The 26882-nt window shown below is 41.3% G+C and overlaps 2 protein-coding genes across 2 annotated transcripts in view; one reads left to right on the top strand and one right to left on the bottom strand.

Moving 5' to 3' along the window:
• The window catches only part of cpped1 (calcineurin-like phosphoesterase domain containing 1), a 95493-nt gene extending 76513 nt beyond the window's left edge, over positions 1–18980 (bottom strand). The window contains exons 1-2 of the mRNA XM_059324500.1: positions 18777–18980; positions 12374–12592 (exon numbers count right to left, since the gene is read on the bottom strand). Coding sequence (XP_059180483.1) covers positions 12374–12592; positions 18777–18840 — 283 coding nt within the window. The 5' untranslated portion in view covers positions 18841–18980. The remainder of the gene's footprint in view (positions 1–12373; positions 12593–18776) is intronic.
• A 1796-nt stretch (positions 18981–20776) lies between these two features.
• shisa9a (shisa family member 9a) overlaps positions 20777–26882 on the top strand; it is a 66517-nt gene continuing 60411 nt past the window's right edge. Inside the window, exons 1-2 of the mRNA XM_059324422.1 lie at positions 20777–21706; positions 22351–22457. Of these exons, the coding sequence (XP_059180405.1) occupies positions 21192–21706; positions 22351–22457 (622 nt within the window). The 5' untranslated portion in view covers positions 20777–21191. The remainder of the gene's footprint in view (positions 21707–22350; positions 22458–26882) is intronic.

The raw sequence follows: 26882 nt of genomic DNA, 5'->3' as shown, positions 1-26882 counted from the left end.
ACACACATGCAGATACGCACGCATACTCATATACTTCTCTCTCCGCTGTATCATGCGTAACATCCCTCACGAACCCCTGGAGACAGAGCTTGGATTCTTTGTAGTGCTCATTAGGAGAGTGTTAAGTCCAGCATGTTTCTCTAATCTAATCAGCTCTCTATCTCGCAATCCCACTCCCCACCTCCTCCCTCTGCTGCTGCCCCCACCCCGCTTCCCTGCTCTTTATCCTCTTCATTTGTCAGCTTTGAAAATAAGTGAGAGAAAGAGTGAGGGAGTAGGAAGATTGAAGGAAGTCCTTGAGATGAGATAGTGTCCCTTGGGGGGAAGCTTGGAGAGGAGAGGAGAGGAGAGGAGAGGAGAGGAGAGGAGAGGAGAGGAGAGGAGAGGAGAGGAGAGGAGAGGAGGAGGAGAGAATTGGGATCAAGGAACATTCAGTCTGGATGACATAATGTTGTGGTGGGGGAAAATGCGGGCCAAGATTTCTTTAGGAGATATGACCTAGGATTGTTTAGTTTTGGGGAATGTGATTGTACTTTGTGGAAAACAGTGATGGGATGCAAGAGAAAGTGTTTGAGTCAGTCATGGTTCCTAAGTGCAGTTAGCAGCAGTCAATGACACGCTTTAATTTAGCAACAAGTAAAGCTTTCTGTCCATCAGGAAACCTCATTTAAGGAAAAACAGGTTGTCAGTCAACCCTATTGATCTATAAAGAGAATACAGTCATGGAAAAAAAATATTAGAACATTGTTTTCTTCAATTTCTTGTTCATTTAATGCCTGGTGCAACTAAAGGTACATTTGTTTGGACAAATATAATGATAACAACAAAAATAGCTCATAAGAGTTCAAAATCATTATCAAGAAAACCATGGAAATCATTATATTTGTCCAAACAATTGTACCTTTAGTTGTACCAAGCATTATAATGACAAGGAAGCAAGGAGAAAACAAGGGTGGTCTAATAGGGTGGAACTTTTTGAATGTGGTTGATCGGTTACGTTTCTATAACAAAAAAAAGTAATAAAAGATGACGGTGGGGGCAGTGGGCAAGGAAACATTGTGTATAACACTGGTAACACCAATTACCGGGGAAATATTATGGTCAAGGTTATAACATTTGGACTGATTTCAATTATTGTAATGTTGTTTATTATCTCTGGAAATAAAAACATTGGATTGGGACCGCGGGCACAAAAACTTGATCTGGACATCCCTAACGACAATTGGATGATCTAAAAACATCGTCCAACCTTATTTCAGAACAATTACAAAAACAAACAGAACTTTTTTTCCCTCAACATTGCATTTAATTCACATGAATGCTTTGAACAGATTCATCAGAGGCGAGAATAAATGTGTTTGTGTACAGTGTCAGACTTGCAAATGAAGGTTGTCAAAATAAGGTATGAGGCATGAGACTGCAGCTGTTTACTAGAGAGAACAGACAGATGAGAAAGAAAGATGGAGAGGAGAGAGACAGAAAGGAAAGCAGAATGTGTGAGCGAAGGAGAGGAGAGATAGAGAGTGAAATCCGTGGGAACAGAAATACAGTTGCCAATTTCCTGTCGCCGACAGGCAGCAGTGTTGACAATGCCGGTTGACAGCCAGCTTCCCCTGGCCGCCACCCATTCATTCTGTATTGTAAATAAACAGTTTAAGGGGAAATGTCAGCCGAGAGACGGAAGTAGCAGCTCCGGCTATAATATCTCTTCCCTCCTCTCTACTGATGCAGCCGCCTAGTTGCCAGGCAAGTGACGGACATGGCGAGTAATGAGGATGGCACACACAACCTGCTCTGTTGGGGCTGACAGTAACAAGGGCCGACGCCACGGCGTTTAAAGGTCCCCAAGGCCCTACGGTTTAAACCCCATGCTTACACTATCAACTGTCCCACTGTGCATCTGAAATAGATCTTGCTGTGACCTATAAATGCGACTGATCAGAGTGAGACGGGGGAGAGATGTGGGGGAATGGATGGCGGCCATGTTTTGGTCTAAATGCTGCAGTCATGGAGATGATAAGGATACTTGGACGCCTACAGCAAGACTCTCAGATGATAGGGGTAGACAGCTCCAGGAGCATTCATGACTGTCTCCACACAGCTAAAATTGGTGGTCGTTATGACCCAAAAAAAAAAAAAAAAGGAAGAGGAAGGCAAAAGTTGCTCTGTGACTCAGCCAAGCCACATCTGTGTTGCATCTGAACAGTTTGCCTTGAGTCAAATTTTAGAAACAGAGGCCAAGGACATTTTACTGTTGACATGCTGCACCAAATATAACAACCCAGTTTCCTAACAAATTACGTTCCCACACCACAACATGCATTCTCAATTACATTTCATGGGAAACTTAATTTTTTCTTAACATTGTTAATTGAAACAAAATTACTTGGTTCAGTTGAGGTTACAAAACTACTTTTTTAGGTTTATTAAAATATCATGGATGGGTTAAATACACTACCGCTCAAAAGTTTGGGGTCACTTAATAGTGTCTTTTTTTTTTTTAAAGAAAAGCTCATTTTTTAAAAATTAAAATAACAGACATACAGTCTAGACATTGTTAATGTGGTAAGTGACTATTATCTAATATCTATTATATATTGTCAGCAACCATCACTCCTGTGTTCCAGTGGCACATTGTGTTAATCCACATTTATAGTGTTAAAAGGCTCATTGGTCATTAAAACACCTCAGCATTATTTTAGCACAGCTGAAAACGGTTTTGTGCTGATTTGAGAAGCAATAAAATTATCCTTCTTCAGGATAGTTGAGTATCTAGAGGTAAAGTTGGAGATTTTTACAGGTTAAAATTATTATTTCTACCCTTGCCAATGTCTTTACTATATTTTTGATTAATTTTGTAACTTGATCATGAATAGAACCGTTTGTATTCATTGAAAACAACACAGACATTTTTCTGGGTGATCCCAAACTTTTGAGTGTTAGTGTAATGACCAATATTTCAGTATATATCGTTATTGGTCAATGATAGATACACTTGTATTGGTGTTTATGCTGTCTGATATGCACTGAAGTTGTTCCGGTTTAAAAATAAACAGACTAATAAACAGATTTCTACCACTAGGTTTCTCACTCGATTCAGCAGCTGCAGATGAAGAAAAAGCAGAGAAATCTTTTTTGCCAGTGATGTTTACATATTCGTGCAGTTCTCAGTTTTTGTTGGGACTAAAAAAACATGTTAACTTTTAAGTAATCAAATGGTGCCCAGCACGGGCACCATTCCCACTCCCTCTCTACTGATCACAGTCGGCCATTCACAAACAACAATATTTTGTTAATCCCGTTGTCATATTAAACTGCGTCGTCTAACATAATCCCCAAGAACGTCTCTCTGCCTCTTTTGTTATACAGTGAGGAGAAATAGACAATCAATCACAGATTGCATTATTCTCCCAGACGATTAGAAAATATAGGACAGAGCTAGACAAATACAACTGTCTCTCTTTTTTCACCTACAGGTGGCTGAAAAGTAAGAGCGAACACATACATAGTATGCATAATGTACATTCTGTGAACTTTCCCCCTCTAAAATCTGTATTGAGATCAGTCTCAAAAATCCCATATTGGTTGGATTCCTGTACAGAGTTCAAATTTGTGAATGTTGACTTCTGGTTGAACTAGGGCTGGGCGATATGAACCAAAAGTCATATCCCGATATATTTAGACTGAATATCGATATATATCCCGATATTTTTATCGCAAAGTGAGAGCAAATGTTGAGTCAAAGTCAAAGCAAAATATGACATGTCACAAGTAGTTTTACTGAAATTGTTTATTTAAGTGAATATAAATACTGTATAACAACAGGAGTAACTCTTTTAAAAAAAAATCAAAGTTCCATAAAGTGCACATTTAAATAAAATAATATCTTAAAAATAAAAATAGCCCATGAAATAAAAGAGGCCACTGTTCTTCTGAAATAAATATATTTATATGAGAAAAGAATAACATTACAATAGAACTAAATATGACAAACCCTAGTAAGGGCAGCATTTATATATAAAGAAATACTTTTTTTTAAACTATATCGATATATGCGATACGGTATAATTCCATATCACATTTTAAAATATACCAATATATTTTTTATATCGCTATATTGCCCCGCCCTAGGTTGAACACACCATTCTTTCACCCCAACCTCCGTATGTCGTGTTTTCTGGACTTTTATTAGAAATGTATTTCTGATAAAAATTTCTGATGTGTGTAAGCCAGAAGAAAATACATCACAGTGGCAGACTCCAGGCTGCATATGAAAAAAATAACCTGCTAAAAAAACTTCGGATGGATTCTGTCATCACGTTCCAATCAAACATGTAAACAGACGTGCTGAGAGACATTGACATGCAGAGATGGAGAGACACAGGTTCGCCTGCCTGCTGACTTCTTTTCTCTCTGTGCCCATTCCTTGAGGCCAGGCAGCCATGCAGGCACTTCATGCTACTGCCTAATTGTCATGCAAAGGTAGTTTGCATCGCTTGGCGGCTCGTGGCTCTTTTTGCTGAACATTAACTCTGCAGTGGGTCCTGCCATCCTGCTCCTCTAACCCTGTTATCAAATCAGGCAGCTGGACATTGAGAAACATGCACCCCACGCTGTAGCCAATCATTTCATTACATTTACTTCAATAAAAGCTTTCCACTAATGCCTCCAAACTACACAATCAATGTCTACTGGGAAACAAGGGAGTATTGTATCAAGCTTCAAAATGTCTTTTGCTTCATAAGTGGAATTATTTGGCTTATGTTTACAGGTTAGCATTAATCATCATATCTCCGTCACTACCAAAACAGAGACAGAGCGCAGCTGAACACAGCATGAGTCAAACACAGCGTGTCAGTTCCAAACAAGGTGGGAAATGAGCAGCAAAATGATTATTTTGTTTACTCGACCAGCCATTTCTGGAGGTAACCAACTATTTCCGAGCCCCGTTCTACTCTGAAAATCTCTTTGTCTGGCTAGACAGTGAAAGCATCTGGTGAATTGGGGAAACCAGCTGCCACTGTGGCAAAAGACGTCAGTTTGCTGTCCTGGGTCCAAGACATGTAACATGTCTAACTCCCAGTATAACAAAGATGGAGTGAAACCAACGTTCACTACTGTTTGAGATTATTTACAAATGACTGAATAAAAACGCCTCAAGTTCCCATCTGCAACAATGTACAAAGCAACATCTTGCCTTAATGCAAGCAGCAGTAAGAGACGAGGTTTCTGTTATCAAGAATTATCTACCTCCGCTGAGTGATAACGGACACCTCAAAGCACATTATCCTGGTGATACCATGAAGAAATTGAACACCATTCATTTATATTTCATGTGTTTTGCAATCAAAATCTAAAGCTTTTTTCCAAGCTATAACCCTGGTAACACCTGAGTGTTCCCACTCAATGTTTGACTAATAACTGCAACAATCATTACCATCTCATTACTGCAGCAAATAGGATGTAGTTTTCATATAACTTAGATAGGAGAATCCTTTGGCTCAGCTCTTAAGCCTGAACGTTATGCTAGCAAGATTCAAAGTCAGTTACATTGCCTATGGCTGATAATAGAATTTCACAATATGTTTAACAAAAAGAAAAGCAAGCTATCCAGTCATGTCATCATCCCCTAATCGATATCAAGATTTGTACTGTTGGCTACGCTTGCCATGGTATGAAGTGTTACCGGTGAGATTGTTTTGCATATTTTTTTGTCACGTATTAGTCCCCAACAGACAATATAATTATAAACTAATAGTGTCTGCTCCATAAAGCAGCAGCAGAGTATGAGCACAGAGACCTGTCTGAAGCAAGCTGGGATCTTACGTGTATATCAATATGCATGGAGTCACACTGTCGAACTGCCACAGCCACATCAATTTCCTGTTCTGTTTTGGGGAAGATGTTTCGGTTACACCAGCGATGTCAAAAGTTCATTAACCGTTGAGTAGTCACTAAATGCAGAGTAGCAGATTGTGTGTTATAAGCCCCTTTCATAGTACACTCCTGCAAATGTCCCGCTATATTGCCAGAAAGATCTTGAAAGATATTGCATAATTACAACAGCGACCTCCATTTGTTTACAAGAAGCACTGGACACTTTTTGCACAGTTAGCATGCGGGTTTGTTTATGATCAGCAGTGGACACAACATGTACAGTTAGCATGCCGGTTTGTTTACGATCAGCAGCTGACACCATGTGTACAGTTAGCATGCCGGTTTGTTTACAATAAGCAGCGAACGCTGTGCCAAGTTGACTGACTCTATGACTGTCGGACTAAGTAGGAGGCGTGTGTTAGACGTCACGCGCTACGTCAAATATTCCACCCTCCAATTTTCCACCTCTGGGACTACCTCTGGAGGTGGAAAATTGGTGGCATAACTTGATCCCTGCATCCCGCCTTGGGCGCGTTAATAGTGGAGGCGAGACGTTACAGAGCTGTAAATGTCCCGGCATGAAAAGGCACTATGAAAAGGACTAAAGTCTCCATCCTGTGGTGTTCAGAGGAGCAGCCACTGAAAAAAACACTCTGTTGTAAATAATTGCAATAACTTGTAAAGGAGGCTTTGACTGCATCCTTGTTGCTATGGTTACTCATATTAGATACGGGCTGATACTATGATGCCAGCGCAATGATTTAGTTATACTGGAGTTACTTAATATCAGGAATGACTGGAGACCCTGCAGCCAATCAAAATCGAGTATCCGCCACACCTTGGTAATTAAATATAATCTCTTTTTGCATTTGTTTACAAAACTTGACTTTACAAAAAGGGTGGATAACACACCAACTGCCAGGTTAAATAGATTTTCAGAAGTGGACAGGAATTTAAAGTGTGTCTTGTCAAATCAATAGTCGAAATCCTCATCAGCACAGAAACTAAAGTTGCATGACAATAGCCAGAAGGGCTGAGCTTTTTCATAGATAAATATCAGCTACTATCACCGGGGAGTTCCATGTTTACACTCTCTGGCTGCGAAACAGAGAAGGCTAATATTCAAACCCACCTCAGTGAGAAATATTCTAAAGCTGAACCATGCCAGAGCTGATGTTCTTCACAGAGTGCATTCATTAGATTAGGACCGTCTCAGAGGGCAGCTGAGAATCCATTAATCAATACACATATCAGCCATATTCCATTCTCTTTAAAGACTGAATGTCAGAAAGCTTGCTTGGCTGCTGCTAACAACATATCTGAGAATGTGCTGCAGTGGACGCAGTCTAGAAAAGGTTTGCTACAATCTCTTGAAAATAATAATAATAATAAATCAGTATACCAAAACACCGCCTCTATCATTCTTAATGTTACATATTTTGGTCAAACAGCTCCGACCAGCTGCGCCAGGGTCACAAACAAACATTCAGCCGGAGGCTCGAATATGACAGCCGCATCCGCACAATGAAACTCAGATTACACTGCATGCCTATTTGGAATTCTATATGACAGGGGAAAAAAGCATGACATTTTAATGGTTTCAGTCAGAAACATTCTTGTCACAGTTTGCAGTTATGACAAATACATTTGACATTGGCATAATAGCTCCTTTCAGAGCAGCTTTTCCGGCCTAATCAGAAAGTCATCTCATGCTGGGCAGGTCAAAAACTACAACAGTGGAAATGGGGCGAGCAGAGGCGGTTTTTAACACTGCTGATAAGTCTGACCTCTAAGCATTGCGGAATATTACAAGGTTGAAATGTCAGTACGAATGCTTGATGCAATACAGATGTGTGATAAGTTCAAATAATAATCTATTAATCAGCTTATAAATGTTCTGCTTGCAAAGGCAGCAAATGAATGAAAAGCACTCAGCAGCTGCAATAGTTTACATTAAATAGGCTGTGGGTAAAGGCTGGGCCCTCAGCTTGTGCTTATGGAGAGCATCGGTTATGGTGGATTTAAAGTTCTGTATTACAGCTTAGCGGCGGAGCTGGCACATATAGCTGATGTGGGCCTTCTCAAAATGTCATTACATGTTGGGAGCACAGCATAGATACCACACAGAAACAGCAACAATTTGGTCAGCTTGGGTTGATCATGTTTATTCTTCAAGATTCTGATACCCTGAGACTGCTTAACAGGTTAAAGACAGTGTCTCTTATCTGTTCTCCACCACCGTCACCAAAATGAAACTATTGCTATAGATTAGGGTTTTCGCAATTTCTACTGACTGAAATGAGCAACGATTTTGTGGGAGCGAGGGTATATGCTCAGGTTGCCTGAGACTTCAAATTATGACCTGGGTTATTCACTGACAGGACTGGGTCATTTAAGGAAAGGAGAGGTCAAAGTTCAGGGAAAGGTATGCATGGGGGAGCAAAGGATAGGATGTGAAGCTTCAGCAAACAACAACTCACGCACATAAAGTTTGAAAGATCAGTGAGATGTTCAATCTCCAGAGGCTTGGTTAAGGGGTGGCAACCAATGCATAACACTTACAAATTGACCAATTGCGTTAAAGAGCCCACCCATTGTCCGGGATTTCGCCAAAATCCAAGGAGCTGTGTGTAACATCAAGGTTTTTTGTAATCACTCTGTTCTGTGGTGCCATCGGGGTCACTTGGCAGAGTCCAGCGCTGAGCATTGCATTTGGTTATGATTCTTTCAATAAATAATTGACTTTATTCCTTTGTCCTGAGTGTTTTGTAAGACAAAGTTTAGGAAAAAGAACCCGGGTGAGAGGTAGAAGCTGTAAAATCTTTACGCTCTAACAATTTCAATATTCAAAATTAAAAGTAGGACCTGCAGGTCTTCCTGCTGCACCACCAAGCCTCTGCGGATGATCCAGAACGCAGCTGCACGTCTGGTCTTCAACCAGCCCAGGAGAGCACATGTCACTCCGCCACTCACCTCTCTGCACTGGCTCCCAGTCACAGCAGCATCAAATTCAAAGCCTTGTCACTTTCCTATAAAACAGCAATGGGAACAGCTCCTGCTTATCTGAACTCCTTTGTTCAGGTCCACAAACCCTCCCGTCCACTACGCTCCTCCAGTGAAAGATGTCTGGCTCCTCCACCACTGAAGGCCTCTACGTCTCAACCAGACTCTTCTCCTCTGTAGAGCCCCGGTGGTGGAACCAACTTCCAAACTCCATCCGATCTCCTTCTTAATCTTTAAGAAGACACTGAAGACCAACTCTTTACTGAACACATTCACACTTGATCTACACAAACGACAACGATAAGTTGCACGACCAATCGCGCGACCTAAAAGTCCTTAGTCAAGATTTATGGTTATTACAAGGACCTTAATATAAAGCGTTACCAAATCATCTGCTAAATGACATTGTAGAATTGTAAAATTGGATGAAATTTGGAATTTGTGGTACATTCCAAGAAAAATGATCACAGTCATATCACAATTGATAAGGCACGGTGGTGTTGTGGTTAGCACAGCAAGAGGGTCACAGGTTTGATTCAAGCTGGGGTCATTCTGTGTAGAGTTTGTATGTCTCTTCATGTGTCAGTGTGGGTTCTGTCCGGGTCCTTTGGCTTCCTCCCTCAGTCCAAAGATGTGCAGCTTAGGTTCTAATTGGTGACTCTAAATTGCCCATAGGTGTGAATGAGAGCTGTTTCCATGTGTCAGCCTGTGAAAGTCTAGCAAAAAAAAAGCAGCTGGGATTGGCTCCAGCACCAGATGGATCACACAATTGATATCATGTAGCCTATATTTTTTAAAGTAGAATGTAAAGAAGAAAGCTAAATTAATGTAAAATGAGCGTTGTCAGGGCATAAAATCCATCGCTCTGTTGATTTTTACGAATCAGGAATTGATTCCCTAATAATGACACAACTGTCAGTGCTGAGATATGATAATGTATAAATCGAAGAACTGAATTGAATAATGACTTTAAAAATCAAATCGTGGAGTAGAGGATCATGACACCCCTATAACAGATCATTGAAATAAAATATAGTCTCCTCATAGGTTTCTTAGAGGTGAAATTGATCTCATAGTGAGTGGCTCCAGCCTGCAGAGCCCAACGCCTCCTCCTAACTCCCAGCTAATCACAAAAGGGACTTCTAGCTTGTGCATTTGTGCTTGTTAGGTATGGTGGTTTTTGCTGCTGCCCCATGTCCACAGCAGCACATTGCTTAGTCTCTGTGCCAGTGCTCCTTCTTGCTTCTCTAAACTTGGAACATGCCAATCTCCACCTTCTGTGGGTAATACACTGACTTTGAACATATACCTTTTTCAAGAAATCGAAGCCATCCCTTTAATGATGGATATAGGGCTGGGCAATGTGCCAAAAAAAAGGATCACAATATATTTTTTCATATCGTCCCATCTCGATTATTATCACAATTTTTTATATTGTTTTTAAACTGCCAGTTTTTAAGCATCTGTCCTGAAAACTAAAGAAACTAGAGATTAGTTCTGCTAGTAGTGGCTGAACTGCTATTGCTACATGTGCAGGCAGCAGTGGCTGGCTGTTCAGACTCTGCTCGCATTTTCATGCTTTCCGCATAATCACTTGGGTGGTACTTCTTCAAATGATTAAACAGATTTGAGGTTGTTAGAAAGCCCACGCTGTTAATGTTTTGTAACTTGTTTATTGAACTAAGTTCCATTCAGCAACAACATGTTCCTCTGTAAGTTTTCATATGTCCCACACTCTTGAATGCACAATAGCCGTTCCGACGCTATTGAATGCACCATACCGTTGCATGAATTGCCGTGCTGCGAATGTTATTTTTCTCTCGATACAGCGGCAGATAGATTGTAATTTCTTTGCTCTTTCCCAACATTCACCTGTACCTCCCTGGTTCATTCCTCCAAGTCATGGCTGACATCTACTTCGCTGCCCTCAGCTCCTCGTTTAGCTCTGTGTTCTTTCTGTTTACTTCCCTGGCAACTTACAAACAGTGGGGCAGGAAAAGGTTCACTCTGATTGGCTGTTGTCACGCACATTTCTGACATGTTTGATCGAGTAAATAGGCTCACAGCTGATCACCGTAATCAACCTGAAATGTATAATTGCCCAGGCCTAGATGGATCTACACTTTGAGTTCAATTTCGGCAGATTCAAGCTGTTATTATTAAATATCATGAACATTTTATCTTCATAACAAAACCACTGATTAAAATGTATGGGATGTCAACTATATTAGAAAAAAGCTGTATTGTGAGTATGACAGCAGATCTGAAGAGGAAAACTTCATCGGCCACGAACCTCAAAGGTCAGCAGGTGTTTTAGAAAGAATAAAAGATACGACTTGCTTTGATGGCTGATGGAACAGTACATCATTTAACAGTGTTTTGGTGGTGGTTGTTGATCACTTCTAACTTGTGCTCTCCTTTGATCTCTTTGATGAAAAACAAGATATCAGCTTTGGGCGCTGAATCTGTCAACATGCAGCTTTCGGGACTGCTGAATATCAACGAGGCATAAGGCAAGTTGATTGGTGAAACGGAGTGCAGCGCGTGAAATCACAGCTTGTGTTTCTAATAGTTTGCTGTTATCTATAATTTGGGAGAGCCATTTTCAAACACTTTGAAATAAGTGCAGCACTTGCATGAGCCTGTGTGATGCACCAGATGCTCGTGGGACCAGTGCTGCTGTGTCATTTTGTCTCTCTAAAAGAGGCTGAGCGGAGTTTTAACTCACGCCACCAGCATCTGTGAGTTCACATTATGCCCTCCAACATTAGGCGGATAATTGGCAGCTACGATGGTTTGAGCCAGTATCTCCTTTGTCCGTGGGAACCTCTCTTCACTGCTGGTTTTTAGTAGTAAGCATGTGCTGTTGTAGCTCCTTTACAGCCCTCAGAACTCAGCATGTATTTATCACTCAGAGAAGTATTTTACTGTAGCAATAAAAGCAATGTACTTCAAAACGCAACAGCAGCACCCACAAAAAATACAGTCATGGAAAAAATTATTAGACCACCCTTGTTTTCTTCTATTTATTGTTGTTTTTAAGGCCTGGTACAACTTAAGGTACATTTGTTTGGACAAATATAATGATAACAACAACAAAAAACTCATAAGAGTTTAATTTAAGAGCTGATATCTCGCAATTTCTCATGGTTTTCTTGCTAATGATTTTGGTTATTATCAAGAAAACCATGGGAAATGGCGAGATATCAGCTCTTAAATTAAACTCTTATAAGCTATTTTTGTTGTTATCATAACGTTGTCCAAACAAATGGACCTTTAGTTGTACCAGGTATTAAGATGAACAAGAAATTGAAGAAAACAAGGGTGGTCTATTCATTTTTTCCATGACTGTATGTATAATCTTTAAAGACTTTACCAGGTGGAAAACTGGAATGACAACCTCTTCCTGACAGCAGTGATTCTCTCGCGTAGTTCCTTAAATCCAAAAATGAAAATCTACCTATGGTTTGTGCTTTTGGAGTTCTATCCCTACCTGGCATGGCATGGACCAGGTCTCCACACAGCACCATGAACCTCGGCCTGGGTCTGAGCTGGTTTACGGCCTCCACGGCCTGCTTGGTGAGCTCCACCTCCTCTGCCCATTCATCTCCTCCGCCGTCGCAGTCACCGTCCCTCCAGGCCTTCATCAGCCCGAGCTGGGGGTCCGCAGCCTGGATGAAGTAAAATGGTCCCCTCCACTCACGCTCTGCATCTGGAACAAGAAGAGACACAAAGGGACAGAGATGGACACCGGTTACTACCAATACCACGATGCAACAAAACTTCATTTAAAGCTGCATCATGCAACTTTACATGTTGTGAAATGTTTATTTCACTGTATCCTTATACAGTCTGATAGCTTGAGTCATTTATAGGCGTGTTTCCAACAAGTACTTTTTGAGTACTTTCTGGAAAGCGAGTGAGTGTTTTGGCTCCGCCCACTAGTTAGTTCCCCATGGCCTCTGTTCCCATACGGGTACTTTTGTAGCGGCTAACCAACGAAGTTCGAATGTGACAACAGACCGATGTGGCAAGCAGTGGTAAGCGACTTTGTTGCTATATTTAGCAACTATTCAGACCCCACTAGCGACTCTTTTTCAAAAAAGCGACTAGCGACAAATCTAACGACCTTTTCTGGTGTTATTCGATACTTTTGGAGACTCGTTCCTACTCTTCTTAACGAGTAGCAGGCGATGTCCCAAAGCACTCACAAGCGGCCCATTCCTCCCACAGCAGTCTCTCCCAGATGCAGTCAGAGCAGGAGATGTTAACCCCTCAGCATCCAGTTTGCACCAGTCTGCAAATAAATCACGCATGTGTGAAATCGCCGTTCAGTAGCGGCTCAGAAAGTACCTGCCCGAGGCGGGTACTTTCTGAGTGGCTACCTGCGCCGCTAACTGGTGAAGTTGGGCGGATCTTGGGCGGGTCCTCTCTCCCAAACCACACCCAAAGAGGCTCACTAGAGGGAAAAGTACCTAATGGAAACATGCCTTATGTCAGCAGGTATGTACACAACAAATACATGGAGAAACAGCGATAAACAGCGATAAATACTGATTACCATGTATGTAAGATAAAAGATAAGATAATTTATTATCCCACAGTGGGAAAATTTAGTCATCACAGCAGCTCAAGATACAGACGGGAGTTTACAAAAATATAAAAAAAGAATAAAGAATAAAAATATGACATATACATACATAATAAACATACATAATATACACCTATATACATAGAATACATACATGGCTGCTCATTAGCTGCTAACATGTACACCTCACCCAGACCTCTTAGTTCATATCATTGATTTTCTAAAATAAATACATTTAATAAAAATGAAATCTTCTACTAAATTGATGGGACCTTGCAAAATCTCTACTTTTTTTGAGTTGAAATTTGTACTGAACATCCAAGAGATCCTAAGGACAAATGCATTATGTATTCAACTAAATAGTTGTTGCTGAAGGTTTTTCAGTATCTTAAAAAATATATCCCTTTTTACCCAACAAAAATCTTCAAGTAATATGTTAATTAATAGTTTCCCTTTCTGGCAACCAACATTTGACTCTGTGTGGTATTAATATAGATCTGTTACAACCATAGACAAATGATCGTTTTCTGTAGAAGACTATTGGTAGATCAGGACATTATTTATATATTTTGACACATATTTTGCCTTAAACAAATCTTGCACCTTTCTGGTGATTTGGTTATGCTCTGGTCCATTTTGTGCTTTTTGTAAAATTGTGCAGCTTGACTTGCTAATTATTGCTTTGGGGCTGAAAAAACAACTTTTGTTATCTTTTAATATTTATATATATTATATGTAAATTCCAAATGACTATGTTAATATCTTTGAAACTTTTTAATGGATATATAAAAAGATGAAATATTACTCCTTCATAATTTAATAATTTCTTGAAAATAGCCTATTTTCCGAAAAGCCAAACTACAAGAATTCATAACTGAACTTAGGATGTTACAAGGTCCCATGAATTGAATAGAAGTTTTCAAGGTCCATTAATAAAAGGCTTCACATGCTTTTAAAAAGTTAAAATAAAAAAATAAAAATCATGACGAATCGGGAAGTGCATGTGAGTTAGGGTGGAGTGACCCCAAGTGTCACCTTATGATGTGTGAAAAAGCATCTAACTGGATATTTTCACTCAAATTGTACCTGTTTTAATGAACACAACTGAGCAGCTCATCTCAACATTACAGGATACTTGTACAGAACACTTCACATAGTATGCAGAAACATAAGAGCTTTGGTAATTAGGTGTCATCACAGCATTAGTCATTGAGTAGTATGACACCTGCTGTGAAAGCTTCGTGTAGATTCTTGGAATCGACACAACAGTTGATGAATGGAAAGTGCTTCGATGTATTGTACGTCCTTTTGTTACAGCTCACTCCATCAGAAGCCGACGCTAAATAATTAACAAACAGCTACATGTTGCAGCATGAATGGCAAAGAACAAGTGTTTTACATAAGCCTGATATTGCGTAACAGAAGCGATCTAATCACTCAAATATTCATTAACAACAACTGTTCCTGGCTTTCCATGTACAGAACGGAAGCAGACACTCGACGCGGCTGATGGTAATGACAAGGTTTGACATGAAGGACATGAGAGACAGCCCGGCGAAGTGATATGGAAATGGAGTCCCCCTTGTTGCCCGCAAATGGGCAGATGCAAAGAGCAGGTGTAAACTGTTTCTGCTCCACTCGTTTAGCTTCCGGAGGATGTGAAAGACTGCTGTAGTTTGTCACTGTGGAGAGTTTGCATCTGTGTTCTGCACAAATCCCCTCACTCACACTCAGCAGGGACTACTTGCTGTTCAGTATCTTCTGTTTAACATGCTCTCCATGTGTCTCTTTCTCCCAAATGACTTGATGATAACTCTGTCCTCCAGAGAAACTTGAACAAAGATAGGAAAAGAAAGAAAGAAGAGAGTGCCTTGCTCCTGGGAAACCAAGCGAGCCGAAGCTTAACAATGATCCCCTCGGTGTAATTGACATTTATAAAACCATGAGGGGGGAAACACATTCGACTTTTAGGATTATCATCATTATCTGTTCAACCAAATTACTCTAGAATGCCTTCAGTCCAAACTAGCCTGGCCTTGATCTTAACTTACGACATCGCAGTGAGAGCTGCTGATGCATTTTGAATTTGAACAGCTGTCATGAGCACTTGTGTATAAAGTTAAGTTTCCTGCTTTACCTAGCCTAGATCTGCTGCTGGGAGTCTCTCAGTCAAAACAATGACAAAAGACAGAGTTTGGGGATGTTGTGAAGTAGCATAGGAGAGTTGTTGTCTTCACCACCATTGTTATCACTGCATTCAGCTTCACCTGGTTAGGATTCCTTTTCTGTTCATTGTTCAGGTTTTTACTGGAAGCCAAATTATCCACAGAGGTCTCCTCTTCTCCAAAACAAATGGACCGGGTGATTAAACCGATAAAAGCACTGAAAAAAGCAGTTTCACACTAAAAACAGTGTTTTTTCCAATACTGTTTGGCATACAGAGTTTGTCCCGGAGGGACTGCAAGCCGTTAGCTTGGCTTGTTTCTCTGACAACTCGAGATTCAAGCTTAAAAATAGAGACTCAAGATTAAAAATAAACAAGATCTAGCAAGCGTGTCATAAAAATGTTCTTTAAAACTTGGAAAAATGTCAATTAATAGGCCCTTTCACACATGAAATCTGTCCCTAAAATGTTCAAGAACATTTCCTGAATGGGGTCATGTGTGAATGGGAGCAGGGATTAATATTCAGGGAAAATCTATAGCACCAATATCCCACCTCAAGGCCAAGAACCATCTCAGGGAAAATGCCTGTAGAGATGTGTTGCGATTGAAAGTGCACTGCAGGAACAAGCAGGGGTGTCACACTGATCCATGAAAGAGCCACATGTGGCGGCAGGTTTTTATTCCAACCAAGCAAGAGCACACCTGATACAACAAATCAGCAGAGTGAAGATAGTTCAGGTGATTGAACGAGCTGAGTCAGATGTGCTCCTGCTTGGTTGGAACAAAAAAAAAAAACCTGCAGCCAGACGGACCGTTTTACGGATCAGCTGACACCCCTGACGTGAAGGATTACGCCCATCTGAGATACGATGCTATCACTTGGAGCAAGTGCACCGGTCACAAAACTCATTTGCAACTTGGTTTTGATTTAGCATTTACGCCAAAAAACAATCCTCACCTTGCACACTTGAAGTGCTTGAGTACTTGAAGATTAAATACATTACAAGAACATTGGCACGTGACAAACACTGCTTCTTGCCCGCAATGTTCCTGAAAATAACAAGAAACGCCTTACCCTGAGCACGTCCGGCATTGCCCAAACTTCTTCTTCTGTTGAGTTTTATGGCGGTTAGCATCCATTAAAGTTATATCACCACCATCTGCTGGACAATTTAATGCGGAAAAGTTTCATAATATACTTTTAAGCAGATCAAAAACTCTCATCAGCACATCTTGCAGCTCAGCATGGAGTCTCTAAACTCTATCCTAGCTTGAGAGTTTGCATGTGAAACTCACCACCTAACAATACACACACGTTTTCAAATCACACATGCATGCAAGTGTGTACACATGAATATACATAAAACATGTAAATGTATGGCTGATTTATTAGCCATCTCCTTTTTGAGCTCCCTGAACAACAATCTCTAAAGATTTCACAAAGAAGCTGCGAGGCACACTCACACAAATCCTCTAAGCAGCACAATGTCTCTCTCTGGAGCCATATGTGTGAACTATTTCACAGACAAATAAAAGAAGTTAATGGGAACAAAACCCAACTAAACTCCAGCACTAACAGAAGCCAACAAAGCTCCCATGACAGCTGATAAGAGGCAGCAGCCCTGTGTGGCTGCGCTGGTCGAGCACAACTTCAAACATAAATCGCACAGATTTCTCAGGTGGCAGATTGTGCAGCTCCAAACAAAATTAATCATCATCTAAGATGAAAGCACACGGGGGCTCGCTTTTATAGAGAAAAATAAAATACAGAACATTTCAGTTTCTTCCCTTGAGTTCCCTTATACTAACTGATTGTCTACAACAGGTGCTAAACAGACATGAAAGGATACATCAATCAATGAAGGAAATCAAGGAAATCAATGAGCATATTAGTCTGATTACTGTATGTCCTGACTGCAGGACTAAACCACTTTTGTAATGAGATATTTTAGCCTAATTGAATCTTCTTGAATGAAGTCTGCCATAGTGACAATAACTTAAATTGTGCTACTGTTCTTTGAAAATGCTACTGCAAAAAAGTTTTTATCTGTGTTGGATTACGGAGATCTTTTGTACATGAATGCTGCTGCTAAATGTCTTAGAATGATTGATACTGTTTATCATGCTTCTTTGAGGTTCATTACTAACTGTAAGATGTCCACTCACCATTGTGAATTATACTCTCTGGTAGGATGGCCTGCTCTGGCCACTTGAAGGGCTAGTCACTGGTATACTTTCATTTATAAAGCAATATTGGGACTGCTGCCTTCGTACATTTGCAGCTTAATTACTGTGAGAAATGCAGGATCTTATTCTCTTCGTTCACAAGATCAATTGTTGCTTTCTGTCCCTTATGCTCGTACGGAGTTGGGTAAAAGGGCATTTGTTTACTCTGCACCTTATGCTGGAATATGCTACAGAAAGAATGGAAATTAACTGAATTTGTTTCTTTGAGCACTTTTAAATCCAAACTAAGAGTTATTGAGGCCAATTCCACAACATGCACTTGTTTCTCATGACGTGTTTAAGGTCTGTGTGTTATGTAAATATGTAACTGTATTCTGTGTTTGCTGCCTCTTGGCCAGGGCTCCCTTGAAAAAGAGGTTCTTAATCTCAATGGGATATTCCCTGGTTAAATAAAGGGTAAATAAAAAATAAAAATTAAAAAAAAAATATGAGTTAATTATTAGAGACCCAAAGTCCAAACTAATGTTTTCCAAAGTTTGAAATATTACCCCCTGACAGTAAATATCACCACCTATATGTACTGTATGAACATGACAAGTAGGCGACAACACATCTAAACTAGAGCAAAGGCAGAGTACTGTTTCCCCGCACTGACTTATTTTAATCTGGGGTACTAAACTGAGCACAACACCTACCCATACGCTCAATTTTGTAAACACAAGCTAGCAATCAAGCCTCACTACGCTTGACAACACTGCCCCGGTTATCAAAACTACACGAAGCTACACAAAAGCTGTCACGTGACTCTGTGTGCACTGTCAAACCACTAACCTACAGCCAGCAATAAAAAACTTGTGTAACACACAAGTTACAGAGAGCGTTAGCTAGCTAGCTAGCGCGTTAGCATGTAAGTGGGCTAACCGGCGGGGCTACATGAGCAAAAGAGATGCTACCTTCTGTCAGTCCGCTGAAAGTCCGATGTTTAGCCCTGAGGAAGATATCCTCACTGTCAGCCATAAGTTCCAACTGTTACAGAGGTGTCCGAGCAAAACTAATTTGTGACTTGTGAGCGTGTCAGCTAGCCTCCGGACGGGTTTGTTGTGTAACTGTTGGCTCGTCCCAGCTGTCTTTGCGGCTCGCTGGCTAGTGTCTATCGGTGATCGACTACACAGCCTGTTCTCAGTCTGAGTGAGTTTCGCTGCAGCGGCCCCCAGTGTGGCTACAACATGCACACTTTCCTAACAGATACACAGACAACAGCTCATACATGAATCCACTATAACAAGGTACACTGAGAATAGCAAATCAGGTACACCCTTTAGCGTGTACTACTGTTTTATTTAGCCTAACGTGTATATTTTATTTATTATTTCCGGTGATTCCCACACTGCACTCCAGGGATTCTGGAGCACTTATTGTACTGTTGCATAAACCTTTATAAAATAACATATGTTGTTTGAAGCATTTTTGCATTGCCTGGTTAAAAAATGTATAAAAGAAAAAAAGAAGAAGAAAAAAGCCCCGAGGTCGCCCACAGCACCTTGTTAACACAAAGAAGGACCTTGGACAGGTTCAGAGTCCTTTCAGCACCATGGACAGGGTGCTTCAAATTCAGCATCATCCTCCTCTAAGGCATACCTGAAGGAACTGTTTATCCGGTTGCTTTAATATTAACTAAATATTCGAATTTCATTTTTGTTTATGCATTCTCAGGGACGATGCATATTGATCAACCTCACTGTGGACGTGCCAGTGTTAACCAAAGGGCTATTTTTTCGGCCTTATGTTAAATTATCCATTAAAACAACAACAACAACAACAACAACAACAACAAATACAGCATACAAAGTTTGATCGGAAAAAGCTAAACATGAACAGCTAAATAGGATAAAGAGTTTAGAAGAGTAGTCAGGATCATGCCAAATAATTTCAAATCGAAAATCAATTGAAATGATTATTCACTTTCAAAAATCGAAAGCAGGATCGGCGAAATTGGAAATTTGACCGTTACTGTGGCACATTCTCACCAAAAAAATAGTAGTCCTATCACAGGTTAAAAAAACATGTGACATTTGTTTAAAAAAAAAAAAAAAAAAAAAAAAATCTGAAAATGTAAAAGACTGATGTAAGGGCATAAAACCATGTCTTTTTGAATGAAGTTTTTAGTGGTGAAAAAAAAGTTTAAATCGAAAATCGATAAATAACATCGCTACAACATAGACCGCTTGTTTTACAGGTTTATACAAATATGTTTTGCAGATGGGAAATGGTTGAATTTCATCACAGCTCCGCTCAACTCATGCAGTTAAAAGACTTTTTTTTCACTGCGCCTGTTCAAGAAAAACAACTGCATTCGAAGAACTTGCGAGCACCGAGACCTACTGTGTACCCGGGTAAAAAAACAAACAAAACTATTTTTAAGGAAGCGACATTTCCCATCTGGGGATGAGGTTCTCCACCTTTGCATTTAAAGAAAAACAAATCTCACTTGTCTTATTATTTGTTTACCTAAATTTGAACACTGAGTATTGAGTAGTAGGGTCTCATTAAGCATTTAAGAACCCTGAGAACCCGGGGATTTGGGCATTATGGGGCTACATCTTTGTTGAAGGGGCCCTTTTTCAAAACTGTATCCCCTGCTTTAGAAGCTGTGCCAGCCGCTGCCTATTGTAGCACATTAAGCTACTTGTGATTTGAGGATTTCTGAAACAATGGCAACCTACAACTGAAAATGACTAAAGTGGGGAAAGGGGGAGGGAGGGGGCTCCCACGCCTTTCCTCGATGACAAAAACCGAATGTGCGTATTCAGGGGCTTTTATCATAATATTTCACAATAAAATCTCTCTCTCTCTCTCTCTCTCTCTCTCTCTCTCTCCTCAGCCCTCGCAGTCTCACTCCCTCCCCATGTTTTTCCTCCTCCTCTCCTTTTTGCGCACCAGGCTCTCCCACCCTCGGCTCTTCTTATTCGCTCACTGCGCTCTCATCCTCGGTGCGGCTAGTGTCTCTGCCTACTCCCGTGCGTAAGAGCGCACCGATGGATATGTAAAGTGGTGCACTCGTGAAAAAACGCCAAACCTGAGCGTGCAAATGCCTTTCTGCAAACACGTCTAGATGCGCAACAGAGAGCGCGCGTTGGAGACCAATTAAAGTAATCCCACAATTTTTATTCTGCGCGTTTTTTGTTGTTGTTGTTTTTCTTTTTTTTGGATGATGATATGGTAATAAAGATGTTCATCAGCGCGGATGACGGTGCGTTGCTATTTGGATGTGTGTTCCTGGACTTTTCAGCATATCATGACCGCGCGCCCTTTCCCCTCTCTCCAAGTCGTTTCGTTTCCGCGTGAAGTTGACCGGAGGAGCAGGCACGATGAGAGGGAAATACTTTCTTCTCGGCTTCTTGTTGCTCAAACTTATGGCTCTGGTGTGCAAGGCTGACGGGGAGCCGGGACTGCTCGGCGGATTCGTCATGATCGCCACCTCCAACGGCTCCAGGGAGGAGGAGAGCGTGTCCGAGGAGACCCCGCACACGGAGGACAAATGCCGGGGTTACTACGACGTGATGGGCCAGTGGGACCCGCCGTTCATCTGCAAAACGGGCAATTATCTGTACTGCTGCGGCACCTGTGGCTTCCGCTTCTGCTGCTCCTACAAGCACTCGCGCCTGGACCAGAGCACCTGCAAAAACTACGACACCCCGGTGTGGATGAAGACCGGACAGACTCCCTACAGAAAAATGAACAAGATGCACGACAGCACCAAAGACAAGACGAACTTAATTGTTTACATCATATGTGGAGTAGTCGCCATTATGGCTCTTGTGGGGATTTTCACTAAACTGGGGTTGGAAAAGGCGCACCGGCCTCAGAGAGAGAACATGTCCAGGTAAGTCACTCTGTCCCTCTTTCTCCCCGCTGCTCTCAGTGCGCTTGTTTACAAAGAGACTTGCAGTAGTAGCCTACGCACGCACGCACTGATCAGGAGCGTGTCGTTCCTGCCATTCCTGCCTCTGCACATCAAAAATATAATGGGGACTTGCAAAAACCCCAAAACTGCTTATAATAATGCATCAGATATGTTTCACACACAGGCTGTGGTTTCTTGGCAACCAGAGCAACTCATATCTGTACTGAGAGGAAAAAGTGCATGCTCCCTCCACTCCAGTCTATCCATCCATTGTGGTATGGCATAACATTACGTTATGAGGCGTGGGCGGCTTCTTTCTTTCCCTCCACTGTGTGTGATTGCAGATAAAATGCTTTTAAACACCTTCATAGTGTAATCTAATAGACAGGAGCTGCAAGAAAAAAACAGGACAAATAAAATCCCATTCATCATGGGAATCACATTTTTTTTCCAGTTGGCTGCACCTTCACAGTTTCATGAAAAGATTCTGTGCAGCAGTGCAGCCCAACTGAATAATTAAATTAACCATGTTATGCACAGTTCCTCATGTGTGCGCCCCTCATCCATCACCGCCTCTCTCTCCTCTCATCTCCTCTCCTCTCCTCCCTCTGTCTGTCTGACAGGGCCGTCGCCAGCGTGCTGCAGGGCGGGTGTCCAGGTGAGCAGTTTCGCGGCGAGGAGGCCCTCGGGATGCATTCGCAGCACTTTGTTTCCAGAGCCACAAACCTCCGTGAGTGTGTTTTTTTTATAATACATTCTGGACAGCTCATATAGGGGTGTGAGTGGGTGTGTGTGTGTGTGTGTCAGCGGGAAAAAAAGCTGCTTGAATGTATCCAGGTTGGTGTCAGAGGCCCCCTATGAAGTCATCAAGAGTGATGTAAGGATCATCCCAGCTGGGCTCAAGTGTTTTAAAACCACGCTGGCTGCTGGTGCGTAGTCAGAAAATCCTCAAAGATACAGTATACACACACACACACACAGGGAGACAACACACACACACACACACACACACACACATCCCTGCAGGCTTGTTCCTATTTTGTTTCATATGACAGCGTTGGGTTTTATCTTGGCTATCCGTCCATTTCATAACGCGCTAGAAAGAGAATATGTTGCTGCCTTTTCAAATCCACCCGTTATTCACTGTTTTATTTTGGTTCTTGCCCACATGATATAATGAGAGAGAGAAAAGGGGAAGTGGGTGTGAGTCGGTGAGGAAGTAAGTGGTGGTGGTGGTAGTGTGTTTATGTGTAGGGGGACTGGGGGGCCGGTGAGTTTGAAGGGTGGTGGTGGTGGTGGTGGTGTTGGTGGTGGAATACAGAGACTATGAATGCCATCTATTTCTGTTGCGTCCCGTGGGCTGCTACAGTACCGAGCTTCTTTGTGTTTTTACACTGAAGATCAAACAGAGGAATCCACACAAAAACATGCACACGCTCAAATATATACAGACCTGAGCATACAGTACATGCACATCATACACACGGTCGCCACACAGTGTTCAGATCCTCTTAAAGTTGCATCAGATTTCTTTTGCCAAAACAAAATAAATTTGTTAAGAAACATTGCCACTGTACTTGCGCTGGTCTTGTTAGAGGACTGGCTTTCCCTCCTTTCTTGTGTTACTCTTGAGCTATACATGAATGGCACACTGTACAATCTCGTCTGACTGATCGCACATCAGAAAGACTGCATTTTGCTTTTTTTGGACTGTGTTTCACCCCTTTGGTAGACTGGAAACCAGACGAATCTGTCAAGCTCGTGTTTTATTTGCTCTGGCAGATGTGTCTGGTCATTCTCCCCTTCAGATGGATTTCCAGCCGGCCAATCACACCCGTTTATCTCATCTAAGGTGCCTTTTATACAATAATAGGCTTTGAGTGCAAACCAATGAAACTCAGATCAAACTGGCAAAGTAGGCAGCGCTGATCAAATATGAATCATTCTGTAACCTTATTGACTATTTCTTCGCTCAAATGTTTTCAGAAATGTTTAGTTGTAATTTGGTAATGGTTTTTTTTTCATGTTTTTCATGTTTTCCCTGCTTGAAAATGGACCAAGAATTGCCCCTACTTACTATGGCTGTAAATCACAAGTTTCATGACATTACGATATTATTGCGATTCTTTGGACAACAATATCATATTTGCTCATATCAAGTCTGCCACAATAAGATTTCGTGTTAGTTCAATTCAGGGGCCTGCAATCAATCTTAAAGATCATATTTATCAATATTTTTACTTTGCATTAATAATATTGGATTGTTGATCAGTGAATCGATATACCAAAACCGATCCATGTATCGTTGCACCGATATGAATGAATGAATAAATATGAACAGAGAAAATAAATTAATGTGACCCAGTTATTTAAAGGGGCAGCATGCAATTCTGGAGAAATATAGTTGATTGTTGAGTCTTATTCCCAAGTCATCAAATACCGTCACAATTGGTTGGTAATCACGAACAACCAGCCTAAAGCAACAGTGTTTGAGTACTCGGCAATAAAACTCAACAATCACCTATCGTTTTCCAGGATCATATAGTGCACCTTTAATCTGATGTTGAGTTGAAAGTCAGATATTCAGAGATTCACCAGTTGGATGAGATGGATTTTTGATAAAAGCAGCATCCAAACTTGAACCAAATTTGGATGGTATTTGCATGTCAACTATCCTCAAACACGATATTGCGATCCTCAACTATATTGCTATTTTTTTTTACACATCTTGTGTCCTTGCTTCTTACAGTTTTTGTTTGGAAACTTTACACATGCTTGAGGTAAACCATCAAAAGCAAGCCTGGGGCTCTGCTCAGTATAAAAGACAGCAGGTGTTCATGTAAGGGAGTCGTAGTGGTGTTGGTGGTGGTGGTGGTGGAGTTGAGTAACTGCTTCTCTTCGCAAGAATGAGATAAATATGTAATCCTACAACAGCTCCCCTGGCTAACGACAAGGTGACATAACCCTACTCAGCATGAAGCACTACGCCCACAGACACCATCAACATCATGGTGAGAGCACATCTCATGGAAAAGGGGAAAGAAAGGTTGCATTCATTTAAATGGTTTGGTTGGGGGGGGTGGAGGGGGGGGGGGTCTCGGTTGCAGAAAAAGAGCTACCATGAAAAGAGATGAATAACACTTTCAGTAGGTGTTGGTGTCCGCTCCAGTCTTTTTTTTCTTCCTCACTGTGGGAGAGATGAGATAGCGTGGTGGCCTTTCACCCGAGTGGCCAGGAGGACACTGCTGTGAAATAGCGATTATTATTTCCAATGTGGAACCTGCTCCCCTGAACCTTTTAATCCTCTGGGTTGTGGGTAATCATGTGGAATGTTATTAACCTCCGTGATCTGGCGGGATCCTCCCCGACATTCACCTGATTGGTCCACGGGTCCCTCCGCCGACTGAATGAGACGATTCATCACAGGGGCGCGGGGAGGGTTAGTTGGACGGGAGAGAAATTAGATATGGATTGGATGGATATGGACATGTTATTCTTGTTTTAAGTGATTAACGGAAGATAAATAGACTGAAAAGGTCAAGATGATTTTTCTTTAAGTGAGCTGCTGTGAATGCAAAGGACAGGCGGCAGAGAGATGAATGTAAAGATGAGTGCTAGAGTTAAAAGTGCCACTGTATGTGTGCCGAGCAGTGTTTGTTGAGATACAGTGCAGGATTGTGCTGGAAAATCTATTTTTAGTATTAACCACATATTGATTATAGCTTATGGCGAGATTGCCCTATTACTGGCATCAATGAATCTGGTGTGACAGGTCCTGGTCCCCATATAGGAGGAGAACTTTTCTCTGGGCCACGCACGACTGTCAGTCACAGAATGCTATTTGTCTGTAAATGAATCTATAGCATTATAGATATATATATCATTTATATGGTTTCCCCCGTAAGGCACTTTATTCAATGCATTTCTCAACAGAGTCATAGAAAAACAAGCAGAGCCCTATTCCCAGTACGTGATGTGTCTTCATCATTCTTGATCATTATCACATGAAGCACACAAGTGAGAAAATATCTGTTAGTAATACAAGAGCCTGAGGCTTGTGTTTGTTATGTTTTGGGCCCCTGTGCATATCCAGAAGGGGCCCCTGCAAGCTACTGCATATTAAAAATAGACACTTCGGTTGCCGTGTGAACCAGAACTGGCCAGAACCACCAGTCCCTCCGGGTGGGCCAGCCCGGCTGGCTGGCAGACTTTCATGTCATCTCCAAACCCAGAGATTTTGTTTGAATCCTTTAAAGGCTGAAAATCCAGCGTCTCTTCACTTCCAGCATCAAAGCACTGAAGAGACAAAGAAGGGAGCGATGGAGAATGGGGAGAATGGTGGGAAGGAGTGGGAACAGTGCAATGTGAGGAGTCAAGAGATTTAGTTTTCAGTGGTGTTCTCACTGCCAAATCGTCACATACAGACACTTGGTTAGTTTCACAGTAGCACGGCAGAGCTGCTGCATGGGAGGAAGTCAGGAGACGTTTTATAAAGAGTGAAAAAGTCTGCACAGGGAAGAGGTCAAGGTGGATGAACGGCTCAAACAAACACAGGACTTTCACCCAGGAGACAGGACAAATCAACGTACACTTATTTAGGTTACGTAACATACTTAATTCACATCACTACGTAACAAATGTAATGTATACTTAGTTTAACTTACGTATATCAGTTAAGGTATGTAACGGTATGTAAATATTACTTTCAGGATAATTGTGTCATCATGGTATTTCTCCATTCATTTTACATGAAAATTGTTTATTTTTACAGCACAACTGTGTGTTTTCTACAGTTTATGACAGTAGAATTTAAAGTTTTATGCTATTCTTTGATGTACAGTAATTAAAAGTATCTACTACGGTGATGTACAATGTTCAATTTTACAACCTATTTCTCATGCAATTTGACAATGTTTTACTGTAATTTCTACAAACATTTTTTACAGTGTAGTCTCATGGCGTCTATTTCAGACTTTTGGGAGTTCTATGCAAGTCTATCAGACTGCCTTGCACACTGAAAAATTAAGATAAAAGGGTACCCAGTGCTTACAAAGTGACATCGAAAGGATCCAGACCAAGTGTCTGTATGTGATGAGTCGGGAGTGAGAATGTGTTGTTGTGCCATCATCTAGACTGATGGCAGCAACCATTTGTG

The sequence above is a fragment of the Centropristis striata genome, chromosome 21 (genome assembly GCF_030273125.1).
Source record: "Centropristis striata isolate RG_2023a ecotype Rhode Island chromosome 21, C.striata_1.0, whole genome shotgun sequence".
Classification (NCBI taxonomy): domain Eukaryota; kingdom Metazoa; phylum Chordata; class Actinopteri; order Perciformes; family Serranidae; genus Centropristis; species Centropristis striata.
This window is presented reverse-complemented; position numbering and strand designations above follow the sequence as displayed.